This window comes from Pogona vitticeps, chromosome 14 (assembly GCF_051106095.1).
Source record: "Pogona vitticeps strain Pit_001003342236 chromosome 14, PviZW2.1, whole genome shotgun sequence".
Classification (NCBI taxonomy): Eukaryota; Metazoa; Chordata; class Lepidosauria; order Squamata; family Agamidae; genus Pogona; species Pogona vitticeps.
This window is the reverse complement of record NC_135796.1, coordinates 16,753,803-16,769,124: the sequence shown is the minus strand read 5'-3', so window position 1 is coordinate 16,769,124 and position 15,322 is coordinate 16,753,803. Positions and strand designations below refer to the sequence as shown.

At 45.4% G+C, this 15,322-nt stretch overlaps 1 protein-coding gene across 7 annotated transcripts in view; it reads right to left on the bottom strand.

Annotated features, from left to right (window-relative positions):
* The window catches only part of NCOR2 (nuclear receptor corepressor 2), a 203,535-nt gene that overhangs the window by 150,050 nt on the left and 38,163 nt on the right, over nt 1-15,322 (bottom strand). For all 7 annotated transcript variants that reach the window (XM_072983058.2, XM_072983062.2, XM_072983063.2 and 4 more), the window contains exon 2: nt 4,410-4,652. In XM_072983058.2, the coding sequence (XP_072839159.2) occupies nt 4,410-4,514 (105 nt within the window). In that variant the 5' untranslated portion in view covers nt 4,515-4,652. The remainder of the gene's footprint in view (nt 1-4,409; nt 4,653-15,322) is intronic.

Below are 15,322 nucleotides of genomic sequence, written 5' to 3'. Positions count from 1 at the left end.
GCAGACAGGGTTTGGCAATTATGATTCTCTTAAGCAAAGCTGCAGCCACTAAGCAGCCGACGTGTTCCAGGATCTTTAGATTCTGCTCTACAAGTGTTTTCAGACCAGCCCTACAGTCTCGTACTTCCTCCCCGTGTTTTTTTTAACTTTACGATAATACTATCCCCTATCATCACACCAAAGCAGCAACTTGCTGCAAACACTAAAACTAATTCACTTAATTATGGGAGTGGTCAGGCAGCTGGAATGGTTGCCCCCATCACATCTGGCAAGGAGAGATCCCTTTCAAAGCTACCCTTCCGTCTTCCAGGAAATCGCTCCAGTCTGATTCTCCAAAGCAGGCCAAGTTCTGCACCGTCTTTTCCTTCAGCAGCTACAGGGTTCTTTTCACTGCAGGCGTTCGGGGCTAAATGCACAGCTTCCTACATCCTGGACCATGCACTCGACTATGGGACTCTGGCCCCCTACCCCACCCGAGAGAGCACAAAACGCCGCCCCCACAGAACTAATTCAGCTCTAAGCAGACACAATCTGGAAAATGAGCCCATCTTTTCTTGAGACCGGTCTTCTCCGATCAGCAGGACAAGCCCTCGGCAATGGAAAAGTCCTTCGTGCTGCACCCGAGCAATAAGATCCGTGACAGACAAATAGGTACAAAGCCAAAGTTGCTCCCTGTGAATCATTTATGGCCGTGCCGAGTAAACGGAGCTGCAGCGTGCCAGCATAATACTTGCACGCTACAAAGAAGAGAAGATGATAGCATCCTAGTCAAAGAAAGGCCAAAAAAATTGAGAGAATTGTGGGAATGCCTTTAAATCCACCAGTTTTTTGGGGGGGGAAATGAACATCCCTGGGACTTACGTAGCTTTTAAGGCAGTAATGGTCTCAAACTGGGGAGCCCGGTGCAATAAATAGGCATCTTTTTGTGCTGACACGGTGACTTGGTCCTATGAGAACCTCTATCATTCCCAATCTGCACTGGTCATGCCAGCTAAGCTGATAAAGAGCTGACAAAGAGCTATGCAGCTCTAAAAAGTGTGTTACTGAATTCTAGTGGTATACATTTTGCTTGCTTTCTCACGCACAGTACCAGAATCCTGTCTACATTCTGGCAGCGGACGGAGAAACTTCATGTAAAGCAAATCACTGAAGAGAACCAACAAACTCCTCCTGTACAGTCAAAGCAAGACGTAGGCAACTGCAGGGGGGGGGGGGCAAGAGAGAGCAAGACCTGCATCAGGTTGAGAAGCCATCGCTGGCTACAGATCATGGTCCAGTTTGAATTTCAAGCCAGGGCTCTCAAATCTTAGGGGAATGTTTCAACCATGAATAACCAAGGAAGAGACCACAGTGGTGATTTGGTTAACATTACTGGGAAGGAATAAAGAGAAAAGGGGGAAAAATGGAAGCCTTACTGGTTACTCCTATAAAATAAAATCTCCACCACTTGGACAGACCTCAGCTTGGAGACCTGGGGGGGGGGGAATATAAATAATTTCCAGCGGTCGCGTGCATTCAAACAGAAACCAGAGGCTATCAGTCAAGCCGGTCACCACAACCCAAAGCAGCCTCTCCACCAGCTTCTTTCAAACAAGAGAGGCACATTTCAGATTCCAGATAAAATAAGGGATCTGGAGCTCCTTTGTAATCAAAGCTGTTGTTCCAGATAAGGGTCATAAGTTTAAACCAGGTTGAATTACTCATTTGGCTCTTATCTGCCTGAAAGTAACAACAGGCTGGACGGAGGCAAACAGCAGCCTCATTGTTCTACCGACCTTGTCCTTGCCGTCAATCTCCAAAGCTGGTGAGTTAGGTTTCTCTCTTTCTTTTTTCAGTGGGTGACTTAAATCACACGTGGCCCTGTTCAGAGCACACTCTAAATCCCTTGGACTACCTCCACGTGGAAGGCTGAACAAACCCCGCAGGACACCAAGAGGAAAGAAGAGGACGTCCAACATTAAATTCTGGCTCTACAGTCCACTCTCCTAAGGTTAGTCAAATCATTCTTCGTGGCCTTCTAAGTGGGCCAGGGCTTAGGCAGCTGCCCTGTTATCATCACTGCAATGTCTCTGCAGGTACCTAGACGCAACCAGAGGGACTCGGACCAAAACAGAAGAAAAACAGCTCTTCAGAGAGGGCAGGTGGACAGGTCTGGTGGTCAGGCTTTGGTCTGCATGAGGCTGTAACTGGCCTTGTAGACACAGGACGCTTGCACGTGCTGGATCAAACCCTTCTTTCATCCAGCCTGGTACTGTTAACATGGGCTGATAACAGCTCTCCAGGATTTGCCAAAGGAATGCTTCTTGGCCTTTCCCAGAGATAAGACCCAATCAAGTTGCGACCTTCTGTTTGGGAGTTTGATTCCCCACTGTGCCTCGTGAGAGAAGAGCCAACCTGTGTAGCCTTGGCCAAGAAATCACAATGTTTGCTCAGGATAAGGTGGGCAACCACTCTAGCAACCCGTTGCACACAAAAAAACCACTAAGCATTGACCAGCATCCCAGTCGGTGCTCATTCCACAGAGCCACAAAGCTGATTTTTAGGTGTTGAACTCAACTAAGAATTTCTGTTCAAAGACACGCCAAGATCTTGGACTTCATGGCTGAGAAAGCATGCTCGGAAGGATATGGGCAAGGACTAGGGCAGAGGTCCCCAACCCCTGGTCTGCAGCCCGGAGCCAGTCCGTGGCCTGAGCTGGACTGGGCCGCAGAGACAGACCTCCCGCTGCCCTGCACGCACTTATTCCCATGCAACTGATTTGTAAATATGTGTGCTGCAGCATGCCTGTGGAAGTGCCGCGCCACTGTTTGCGCATGCACACAAGTGTGCATGTGCTCGCACGAGCACCGCAGTTCGCGCATGGCACAAGCGCAGGGGGGCGCCTTCCCCAGCCAGTCTGCAGGCTGAAAAAAGTTGGGGACCCCTGGACTAGTGGATTCTCAGAGGGAAACATAACCAAGAAAAAGCTACTCAACTTGCATATTTTATCTAGGTTACACGATATAACTTACACTGCTTTAAGTAATTTCATATCAGACCAAAGTGAAAGAAAAATAGAAAAATACGACAAAATGTTGTGGCCCCGTTAAGATTAACTGCTATATTTTAATGTGAGCTTTCATTGACAAATCCGCTTCCACAGAAACTTGCCCGCAAAAGTTCACGTTAAAACATAGCAATTAGTCCTTAAGGTGCCACAATGCTTTTGTCTTATTGTTTCTTTTTTTTTTAAAGTAATTCCAGTCACCCTGATAAAGAATTGCAATGTCTATGAAACATGCACACACAGCACGCAAGCCACCGGAATTTAACCTACCGCCAATCCAAATGGAATCCAGCAGCTTCTTATCTAGGGTACTTATTTTGGGCCAAATCTCCCAGGAGTGGTTTAGGGTTTGGCTTTCCCTTAAAATCTAGCAGAGATGACAAAAAAACAATCCCTGACATTAATTGACAGGCAGTCTCTCCTTCTTAGGGGAGACACACCAGTCCCAACCCAATTCAGCCAGCGACGCAGATGCCTTTTAAAGGAGGAGTAGAAAAATTAAGAAGGAAGAACGTACTCTTCCACAGCTACTAGCCAGAAGGGTGACATGGACCTTCCACAAGCAGCAGAGCTGAACCCTTAACTTCCAAAAAGCAGCAGAAGAGGAGAGTGCAATTGTCTCTTATGGACCGCTCCTGTTTCTACACTGGGGAGTCTTGGTGGGCTGCTGTGCAAAGGGAACACCGGGCTCCATGGGCCTCTGGCGGGATTCAGCAGAATTTGACTCGGGTTATCAATTAGCCCCACTGAAACCAGTGGCACAAATCTGGTTATAACCCATTTTAGTTCCCTTGTTTTCAATGGTTCTTTTAGGGCAGACCAACTTGTCTTTCCAATTTCACACAAACACCTTTGCAGGCAGGCAAAACTAGGCGTACCATCATCTTAGCCATTTTTTTAGACAGTTGTCGTTGCCTACGCAAGAGGCCCTCGGCACTTTTCCTTCGCAGAAGCCCTGTGGGAATGATGCCACATGAGGACAGAAACACAGCCCCATGCTACAAAATTCCTGGGAAATAAAAAAGAGCAGCTGCCTACCTCCTAAAGGAGAATAATGAGCAACCAAAAAGAACCTCATAGCTGTGAAACTGGGAAGGTTAGGGGGGTAGGATGATGATTCGAGGGCGGTTGCAGGGGCAGCTTGCACCCGCTCCCCAAATCTCCAAGGAACAGCTCTTCCCAAAGGACTCAATTAAAACAAACTGTTGCGGGTCTCAGTTGCATTATTGTAGGAAAGGGGCACAACTTTTCCCCCCCTCAAAAACCACCAGTTTCCAAGAAAGCCAAGACTTTAGACCACAAAGGAAGTTAACCGTATTGGACGAGAACAGAAAAGAAGGAGAAAGAAAAAGTGTTTGCTTACCACATGGGGCTGACTGACTGCCACTGGAAAGGACATGGCATGCGGAGGGTAACGGGGTTCAGCCCCTCGCCAGGTCTGCGCTACAGGTTGGGTTGATCCAGACATTGTGGAAGAACCAAGAGGTGGGACTTCTCTTTTCTTTTAGATATATATAGGTATATTAATCCCCAGAATCTGTGATGTAAAGCACTAAAGAATCCTGGAGCTTCTCCTTACGCGCATCCTGGCCGTTTCATGCTGCAGCTGCAAGAGAAACAAAGGAAAGAGTTACACATCCCTCAAAACCATGGGGGACAAGGGGCTGGGGTCCCAGAGCAGAAGAGCGACGGCCCAACAGTGCAGGGCTTTGCCAGCTAAGGAAGCTGGGAGTCGTACTATCAATTATTCTGGAGATCCATGGGATGAGGAAAGCCGATGTAAATAATTCTGTGCTCAATGGATCAAAGGTCTGAGCCAGCTTCCTACGTTCCATGGGCAAAATTAAGCCTGTGAGAAGTTAAGCCACTAATATAATCCCCATTATATATAATATATATATTTTTTCCTCCAGGATTTTGTTTCTCCCTTCTGCCACTTATGAACTTGTTGCTTCCTGTTCCAGATTGTGAAGTTTCCCCTCTACAACGATGGGGAAAACGCTCACCCATGCAGAGCACAGACAGATCAAAGCCAAATGGCCATTCGGTCCAAGCATCCTGCTGCCCTCAGGAACTAGTCCAGTGGCTTAAGGGAGCTGACAAGGAAGCAATACCTTCCACCGGCTGTTGCCTCGCGCCTAGAAAGCAATACACAATAACTCACTACCTCTGAGGCTGGTAGTTCAGTTTTGCCGGCAGGACAAGCTGGTGTTTTGACAAGCCTCCATTCCTCTTCCTCCAAATTTGTCTTTCAAACCCAGACACAGAAGCCTTCATGTCTCGCAGCAGCCAATTCCCCAAATTAATTATAGGCTGCAAAAAGAGGCATTTCCCTTTGCCTCTCCTGATTCGACTGCCAATCAATTTAATTGGTTCTGAGAAAACACCTACAGACTCTGCACCATGCAGAATTTTTTAACCTCTATCATGGCCACCTGGCCTTTTACATGGCAACCAGCGTTCCCTCCCCCTTTGGCACCCCTTGAAATATTTTGGACGGAGGCTTCCATCAACCTCAGCCGACATAAGCGTTTATCAAGGCTGATGGGAGTTGTACTCTGAGACATCCAGAGGATGCCAGGTTGTGGAGAGATGAACAAACCTTTATCAGATCATCCACAGGCAGTCATCTTCATTCTAAACCAAGCAAACTGAAAAGCCAACATTTTCATCTTTCTTCGTCTAGAGAGCAACCCGTCTCCCTCATTTCTTTCGGCAGTCCTTTCCCACCTCTCTGATCTCCCCACTAGACGAACAAAACACTGTGATGGTATCGAAAGGAAGGTCCCCTTCTTCCCTGGGCTGATGTGGCAACGCCTCTGAGCAATTCGGAAAGCGAAGTTCCAACCTGCCGGTTTTTATGGGCCCTTCAAGCTATTTTGCTCGAAGACGGCAGCGCGCTTCTCTCGCTTTGTCAGGATTTCTATTACAAGTAACAAATGTCTTCGTGTGCCCTCTTGACTGCCAGCTGTTTAAAGAGGCATTAGGCTGGGTTTCCCGCATTAACTCTTAATTATACAAAGCATAAATTGCCCACCGCTATCGAGAGGGAGGTGGAAAAGCTGCCACAATCCACTGCTGTCCGTCCACCTTTGCCAAAGTGCACAAATGATTCCCTAGTCTTCCAGCTAGGAAAAAGATTTGGGTGTTTTGTTTTTAAATATATATTTTGACAAAAGCTCTCCGGAATGAAGTCCTCCCCACCATCAGCAAAAAATGGCTTGTTTGCAAAGAAGACAAACTCATCAGGAAAACACAAACAAAAGAGGTACCCGGGTTGCACAAAATTGTTTGTGCACCTGCACAGACACAAACTCTCTCAGAAAGAGGAACCCTGGCTTTGTCCTTGAAAAAAAAATCTGCATTTTGATCCAACTGTGAGGTCATGGGAGGAACATAAATCAATAGGTTTCCTCGGGAGGAGGAAACAAAGGAGGAAAGTAATGTCCCCTCTTAACCACAAAGAAATACCAAAAAAGAGAGGGAGCGATGTATTCTAATAATGGCTTCTTTGCCCATTCTGGCTGAGAGCGCTTTAACATTACCAGAGGTTACAGCTGTGGGCCTGGCCACCGATCTTAGACCAAAGAGAGAAAGCTGCTCTCTGAGGCCATTCCTCCACTAGGATTTGGGAGGGCAGGAAACCTCATAAGCACATTGATTCTTCAGAACTGCTCAGGGTGGTTCTTCCTATTCCCCCCCCCCCCTTTAAAATCCTTCAAGGTAGGACACCACATGGAAAATTACATTGGCCCCTAGCCGGTGAGTTCCATGGCTCAGGGCAGACTTGAACATGGATTTCCTGATGTCTAGTTAACTCTAACCCTGAAAACGCAGTGGCTGTGGTCTGGCCTGGATTGGGATTCTGTCTGAAATTCTCAGGACCAGGTACAGAACCTCCATTGTAAAACACGGTTATTGAGCGAACCCGTTTGCTCTTCACGGCAGAAAGAGACACAGGTATGAACCCAAGAAACAGGTACGCAGAAAGTTGTCTGCCAATGAGCAGAGTTTAGGAAAAGACGAGGCAAAGGAGCAGGATTTATGAAAGGCTACCTACGCTCTCCCCATGGGGTAGATTCAGGAGTCCTGGTATGATTTTAGAGGAAAGCCAACTAAAAACAAAAGCAACACTTAAACCCCATAAACACTAGCCGCAGAGGGGAAACGGGGACAGAAAAGCACAACACCAAAGCGCGTCAATGAGTTTACCATAAAGAAGAACCATCCAACGTGTTGTTTACCAACACATCTGTATTCCCCACATACATTAAGCAACAGCATGACAAACAACCTTCAGCGCGCCACCAACCCGTGATAACGCTCCATTTACAGGCCCCTTGTGTCTGCCTATTAGGATAAACAATGCTTTTGCAATTTACCTTCCATTTGAAGCACCAGTAGGGGGTATCTTTCACAGAAATGCAATGTTTGAGTCACCTTCTTCACTCCCTCCCCCCCTCCCTCTTCTTCCAACGAAGAAGAGGAAGAAATCGTACTGCTGGCAGGGGAAACCTCTGATGTCTCTGGAATGTCACAGAAGCGCCTGCTAAGAGATTCCTTTGTCGAACATAATTGCTCGGATCACAAAACAATATTTTAATGATTGAACACCCTGAATAAAAGCAGCAAAATACACGTCAGGATCGCTTTGAACCTGGTTGCATCTCTAAACGACTTTTCTGAATTCTTCCCCGTTTCAATGAATAACAGCAACAGCAACAGCAACAACAAAAAGCCCTTAAGTGTTTCAAATTCAGGATATTTTTCCTCCATCCCTTTTCCATTTCATTTCGCACTTAATAGCCCACTGGCTCACCCATATGCTTTAGGCAGAACAAGCCGGGAAAGAGGATGGAGAGTGACAACTTTTGTAGATGTATACAAAATAAATAAAATACATAAATAAAAAAACAAAACAACACGGTATCTGGTGATACCTTTAAGAATAACACATTTATCACAATGCAACTTTTTGCTGGTTATTTTCTAAAGTTTCCTTATGTGTTTGATTAGAGATAAACCCCACCCACTACAGATGAGCAAATAAATGAGTCCTTACTAGTTGATTTCAAGATTACAATTTACCAAGCCACTACTGGCAAAATGTTCATTATATATACAGTGATGCCCCGCTTAACGATTACCCCACTCCACGACAAATCCGCTTAACGATTAGGTTTTTGCGATCGCAAAATGATGTTTAGATAGGAAAAAAGCGCTTTGCAATGATCGGTTCCCGATTTTTCACTTTACGACAATCAAAACAGCTGATCGTCTGGCTTTCAAAATGGCTCCCTGCTGTGTAAAATGGCTCCCCGCTGTGTTTCCTCGCTTTACAGGCACTGGAAAATGGCCACCCTATGGATGATCGTCACTGGACGATGAGGTACTTCGCCCATTAGAATGCATTAACCAGTTTTTAATGCATTCTAATAGGCTTTTTACTTTCGCTTGATGACGATTTCGTTCTACAGCGATTTTGCTGGAACGGATTATCGTCGTCAAGCGAGGCACCACTGTACAGCAAATTCTCTCTTAATCTAAAACTTTGTCAAGAAGCAAAGACAGGTTTCTCAACTGATCCTCCTATCTGCATATTAACAGTGTCAAGCAGTTTAGCGTGAGAATAGCAGGTATAAAGCTAAGCCACCCTGCATCACCCCTAGCTGTACAATAGCAGCTGGTTAGTAGTTTTAACCCTGAGTGCTCCCTGGAAGGACAGATCCTGAAGCTGAGGCTCCAAGACTTTGGCCATCTCATGAGGAGAGAAGACTCCATGGAAAAGACCCTGATGTTGGGAAAGAGTGAAGGCAAGAGGAGAAGGGGACGACCAAGGATGAGATGGTTGGACAGGGTCATCGAAGCGACCAACATGAATTTGACCCAACTCCGGGAGGCCGTGGAAGACAGGAGGGCCTGGCATGCTCTGGTCCGTGGAGTCACAAAGTCGGACACGACTAAACGACTAAACAGCAACAACAAAGTAGTTTTAAAAGAAACAAAAAAAATCACCCAAAAATAATTGCACAACAAAATCCATTAACAGTTGTTATACAGTTTATACAAAGGGAGTAAAGAAATCGCGAGAGGTGATTCGACCTTCATGTCTGAGAGAATGGAGCTCACCTGGCACCTAAAAGATAACAGAAACCGGTCATATCTCCGAGAGGAATCACTCATAGAATCTTATGTTAGAACAGCAGAACTGGAAGGGATCTTATGGATCTTTGCATGGCAGAGCGGGGGATCAAACTCCCAACCCCTGGCTCTGCCACCTGCCAATCCCCCAAGAACTGAAGAATTCTAAATAAGGGCCTCTGAAATGCTCAAACTGACAGAAATGGAAGGAACTGCTATTCTCAGTGCAAGGCAAGTTAGCACATTTTATCGTTTTAAAAGACTTTTTTAAAAATCAGTGTTTTCGACAGGCGGCTGCATACATACAATCTAAAGCAGGGAAAACTACCTATACCACCACACTGGCCTTTCAATCATTGTCTCACTTCCTTCTGTGCTTCCTTGCAGAAGCCAGCGCGCACGCATTATGTAGAAAGACATCTTCCCCACCCCCATTGAACTGTCAGCTCTTGTCCAAGTGGAGCATCTTTACGAGTTGCTATTCTTAGTGGCGCCCTCTTCTTCCAAGAGAAAAAGGAGGAGGAGGAGGAGGAGAAGACACTTTCCCGACATGACTCACTCCAGCTGTCAATTACTGTACTGGCAATGACGTAAGTGCAAGAAGAAAGAACGGGCACCTTGATCTTGAGCTTTCTTTCTGAATTGCTGAAGCTTCAGAGAAGAGGGAGCAGACAGCAAGAGTAATGTGCCTGCTTCAAGTTAATAACAGGAATGTGACACACACACAGACAACACCTAGACCTTCCTCGTGACGCCCTCTCAGAATATTGCAAACTTCCCTAACTTGGTGTTCTCCAAAGGCGCCCAACGACAACTCTGATCAACCCCGAAGTTCAAGCCAGGCCTTCTTTCTGGGACGGATGGCCATTACGACATCACAAACGTTGAGCGCCCAACTTACTGAATGTTTTGGATCCCATTTCCTTTAGCAATAAAGTCTAGAGAGAAAGGTGAAATAATATTTCATCGGGGAAAAAATTGAAAATATTTCAATAGGAAAAAAGAAACCCAATACACTTTTGTTTAGAAACAAAAAGATTATTTCCTGTCCAAGACCATTCTGTTGTTAACTTTCAATACCCTACACTTTCAGAAGGTGCTTCACTGGAATAATTCAAAAGAACACTGCAGACCGACATGAAATTAAAAGCCTCATTTTCTTCCTCGCACAGCTGGTTCCCCACCTTCTTGTTTCAGATCATTCTCAGGAATTATTAGTTTGCAGAAGGTCACTCAGTTCTGGGGTCTCATGAGTTTTTTGATCTTTCCCACCCTCATCAGAGCTTTTCCTCTGCACAGCATCAGCAGCTAAGACATCAGAAGTGGCGCCCAAGAGCAGTAAGAGAGACTGGGGAAGCAGACAGAAGGATGAGCCCTCAATGCTGTGTTGGAAAGAACAAGCCAAGACCAAATACACAAGCTATGACTCAGCTCATGTGCTCAATGGCAAGTCAGAGGCTTAGTAAAATCCAAGTTATTCCTGCAGACATTCTGGAGGCCTTTCTCCTCCTCTGCTAAAAGAGCACAAAACACATGACAATGGGAAAGAGAAGCATTTCTAGAGCCCAGAATGATCACCATCCCAAATTATGCAGGAACTCTTAAATTCAAGGTTTCAAATTACAGATGAGGAGAAAAAAAAACCCAGTGGATTCAACAAACTCAACAAAAGCAGCATTTCTTGACATCTGCATGTGGTCCAAGGATTTCAGGGTGTTTCGGAGATTAAAAGAACACACAAATCAGTGTGTACTTTATAACTTTTTAACAGCAAAAAGTGCACAAAATGGAAAGTATTATACGTTTAACCATCTATCGCAAGACGAGAGCACATACCTCTTGAACATCACAAGGAAACTTGACAAGTTAGTACGTGGGCCTGCAAACAGCTACCATGGGTGGGGGAGTGCATATCTGTGTATCAAGGAATAAGTTTTCAGAGGATGATAACATCTATGATCTCATCTGGAAGGCAGTTTTAATTCAACGTTAAAGATCCCGTTCAGTGGGATCTGAAGGATTTAGGAATGGACCTCAACAGATGGGAAACACTGACCTCTGAGTGTTCAGCCTGGAGGCAGGCGGTGCAGCATGGCCTCTCCCAATTTGAAGAGGCCCTTGTCCAGCAGGCCGAGGCAAAGAGGCAGTCCTAAAATGAGCAAAACCAGGGAGCTGGACAGGGGACAGATTGTATTTGTCTTCAGTGTGGAAGGGATGGTCACTCTCGAATTGGCCTTTTCAGCCACACTAGACACTGTTCCAAGTCCTCCATACAGAGCACGTTACCCTAGTCTCTCGAGACTGAAGAATGCTTACACATAAGATTTCTGGCAGTCGACAGCACATGAGAGTATGCCTTCTGTCTCCTTTCCCTCAAAGAGATGCTCCAACAAGGAGTCAAGAGTCCTGTTTTGATATGTGTGTCATTTTAAGTAAAGCACAAGATTGAGGTATATTGGATTAAGTGCAAATCATCTTCAGAGGTTTGCGGTTCTGACCAATCTATAGGTGAATCTCATTACCGCGTCACTCTGGCTTATTCAAAGAGCCTCTCAGCGACTGCTCCCCCAGTATTATTACAAAAATCATGCAAGGAGATGAACTGGAAGCAAAAGGTGGGGAAGAGAAATGGACATGACCCACAGCAGCTCTGAAGGAAGTGGCGGAGGTGAGGAAACCCCCCCCCCCACCAAAATGAAGACACAGTCATGGTATCCTGAAAATGACTGAGGAAAAGGAAGCAGAGTAAAATAAAATTTGCACGTCTTATTCCACCTTAAAGATTAACAGATTCATTCCTGCAGAAAGCTTCATATAATCATCTTTTCTCCAGTGGCAGTATCACTGATATCCTCCTTATCGGAATTGTAGTGGCAATGACGTGTAATTAGGCTTTCTCTACCACTGGGGGCAACACCTTCAGAGGCCATCATGCCACAAGCTCACAGACCCCATTTTTATATCTTCGTTTTGCTTCTTTTCAAATAGGTAGCCTGCCTTCCAAGGCTGCTCCCAACAGCTTAAAATGAATGATGAGATTTGCAAGACAAATGCCTCTTTTCTTTAAAAAAAAATCTTAACAACATAGAGAAGCAGACAGTTCACTGTGGCGACTAAGAATGCTATCCAGGCAACCAGGCAAAAAGCCACCAATTAGCCACAAAACACAGGATGTCTCGGCTTCAATCATTCTCCTGAATGCAGCCCGAAATCCTTTTCAGATATTTGTGTCAAACACCCAAAGGTCTATACGGGAGCCCACAGGGCTGGGGATTGTGCAAGAGAGAGAGAGAGAGAGAGAGAGGGGTGTCATGTTGCTGCCCCCCTGACAATACAAGGCTGCATTTACCAGGATGTTATCTCTGAACAGGGCTAAAACCACTCCTGTAAACCGGGATGATTCAGGTTAATTCGGGATGATTCCAAGCCACAGCTTGGAATTAACAAATTACAAATAACTTTGTCACCTGTAAGGAGCGACTTTTTTTTTTGCAAGAAAGACAGAACAAACTTCACCCTATGTCCTCCGATTCAGCAACTCCACAAAAAACTGAAACCAATGAAAACACGTTGAATCCCTAAGGGGTTGTGTGCTTTTTTTCCCCCCCTAAGGGTTCTTGGTTATTTTTGCTGCTACCCCAACCAAAACTTTTTAAAAGCCATTTTGAAAATGAACCTTGTCAGAAATCCCACGTTTTATGCCCTTCTTTTATCAAGCCGGATCTGCTTTGATAACCAAATAAAGGGAAGGAATAAGCAAAACAACACGGCTACTTTTAAAGGATTACAACAAACAGCAACAGTGAATCATTTTTGGTTACCGTTATAATGAGTTACAGGAAAGAGTTTTGTTTCTTTTTAAAGCAACTTTCTAAGGGATGTGTGAGAAATTTAATTTAAATACACATTTGCACGCTTTCCTCAGAAGCCGGTGGGGCACACCAAATGAGCAAAACTACACAAGACAGAAGTTATCAAGCTCGCCTCTGCCCTCCCACCACTATCTTGAAGCTTTGTTAACCTGTTAGAGCCGATTCACCTCCTTCATTAGTGAGAATTAATTTCAGAACTGTCACCGAGCCCTAATCCAAGAAAAATGGAAGGGAGGGAAAGCCATCTCATGTCAAGAAGCAGGGTCTTCATACATTATGTAAGGCATGTTTCTGCTCAGTACGCCAAAAGGCCTATTTTACTTTAAATAAAAGCTAATAGAAAAATCGCTCCTCCAGGTGTCAACACACTGATATGGCATCCTGCCGCTTCAGACATCTTGATATTTCAATTTTAGCAGTATGATGGGCCTGCGGGACATCTCGGAGAGGGGGAAGCACTTGTACTCCAAAGGAGATGCAGGGAAGCTAAGGAGAGTCTTTTTATTTCCAGATAAAGGGCCTTCGGGGAATAACATGACTCTCTGGAATTATTAGATCCGCTTCTGTTCCTTCTGAAAAGCAGAGAGAGAGAGAGAGAGAAAGAGAGAGGCAGACAGATGGAGCTCAGCCACTGCAGCCTAAAAAGAGTAAGTCAAATAAGGATTTACATATGCTCCCATTGCTCTCCATTTCATTTATTGGGGTTCCGCTTGAGCATAGGGAGTGATTTTTTTCCACCTCAAAAGGCTGCGTGAGACATGATTAGGTGGGTGCTGAGCTTTCTCGTCCCCAATCTCTCTCTCGCTCTCTCTCTCTCTCTCACACACACACACAAACACACACACTCACACTCACTAGCAACTGAGCTAGTTTTGTGTTTTGTAGGCACCTGGCCTACAAAACGCAAAACTCTCCATCTGGCCCTGGATGCACACTCCAGCATTTCTAATTTCAGAAGTTAAAACAAAACCAGGCAGACCAAAACAGCCGCTGCAAGGCTTGGAAAGGCAGGGAACCTGATCCAGGCCTGGACTGAAATCTCACAAGAACAGTATCTCCTACACCGATAACAGCATTACAGAAAACTCACCGTCGGATGCCTCTTTTGCACCTGACGCCAGACCTGTTAATTCAGATCCGCCGAACCACTAGACGCGAGCGATGGGCCCTTTCCAGGTCCTGAGTCCTGATGACACAGAATGCCGGAGGGGGGGGGTTTAGTGTCACGTTGGGGCACCCTATGAAATCCAGGAGAGCCATGTTATGTTTTCCTCTCCAAATGATACCAAAATGAATATACACAAGAGGGGCAGACAAAATTAGTGGACTGTGACAGGTGTATGTGCAATTTAAAAGCCAAGGCAGCTAAATATAATTGTGAGGTTTAGCGGCTAAATCTCTGAATACATCAGAGCTCGGTAAATTCCTTTCCTGGGCCACAGCCCAGGAAAGAAGCTATTGTCCAAAAAAACAAAGCAAAAAAGAGAGAGCTTTTTAAAGACTCCTTGACCACGCATAACCACCACAAAGAGTTGCCAAAAGCGCGTTCCCTGGCTACTGCCAGCTTGCAGTCCAGAAATAAAACTCGCCATTTGGACCGTGAACTTGCAAGACCAATTCTACGTCCATCAACCTGATGTTTCAATCGTTTAAAGAAGGAAAAGAGCAAGAGACATGAAGACACACAGAGAGACCCCCGGTTTTGCGGACAGCGTCCCAGTTTGCCTCAACGATTCAAGGTTACATAAATACCCCCCCATTTCTCTTTATTTCAAAGGCCAAAATATGAGAGGTTCTTCTCTTCCCCCCCTCCCTGGCAACTTCCACTCCTTTGCTTTTAGCAGCAAGTAATAACTCTTTGTAGCTATGGTAACCCTGGCCATCCTCCAAGCAGACTGTGGGCGAACTAACACAACCACCAGGCCTCTTTTTGTGTCACAGTCAATTTAAATAGCTCTGCTATTTCCAAACCCCCCCTCCCAAAAGAAACCCAAAACAAAAAAACCTTCTCTAAGTATTACCCCCCTCCTATGGAGGAACCATGGCCAAGATCTTCATTTCCCTCTCGTTAAAAATTATTTCCTGCGAGGCAGTAAATATTCCTTTTAAGACAGAGGATAGGTTTTATCAGCTGTCAACTTATTCGGGCTACCTCTGCAGTTTTGCATGGGAAGAGTTGCTTTGCTTGTGAATGGCTCTGGCTCGGTTTTGTCATTGCTGGCTCTTTATTTTATTTTATTTTTGGATGCTATGGGCTGGAGGT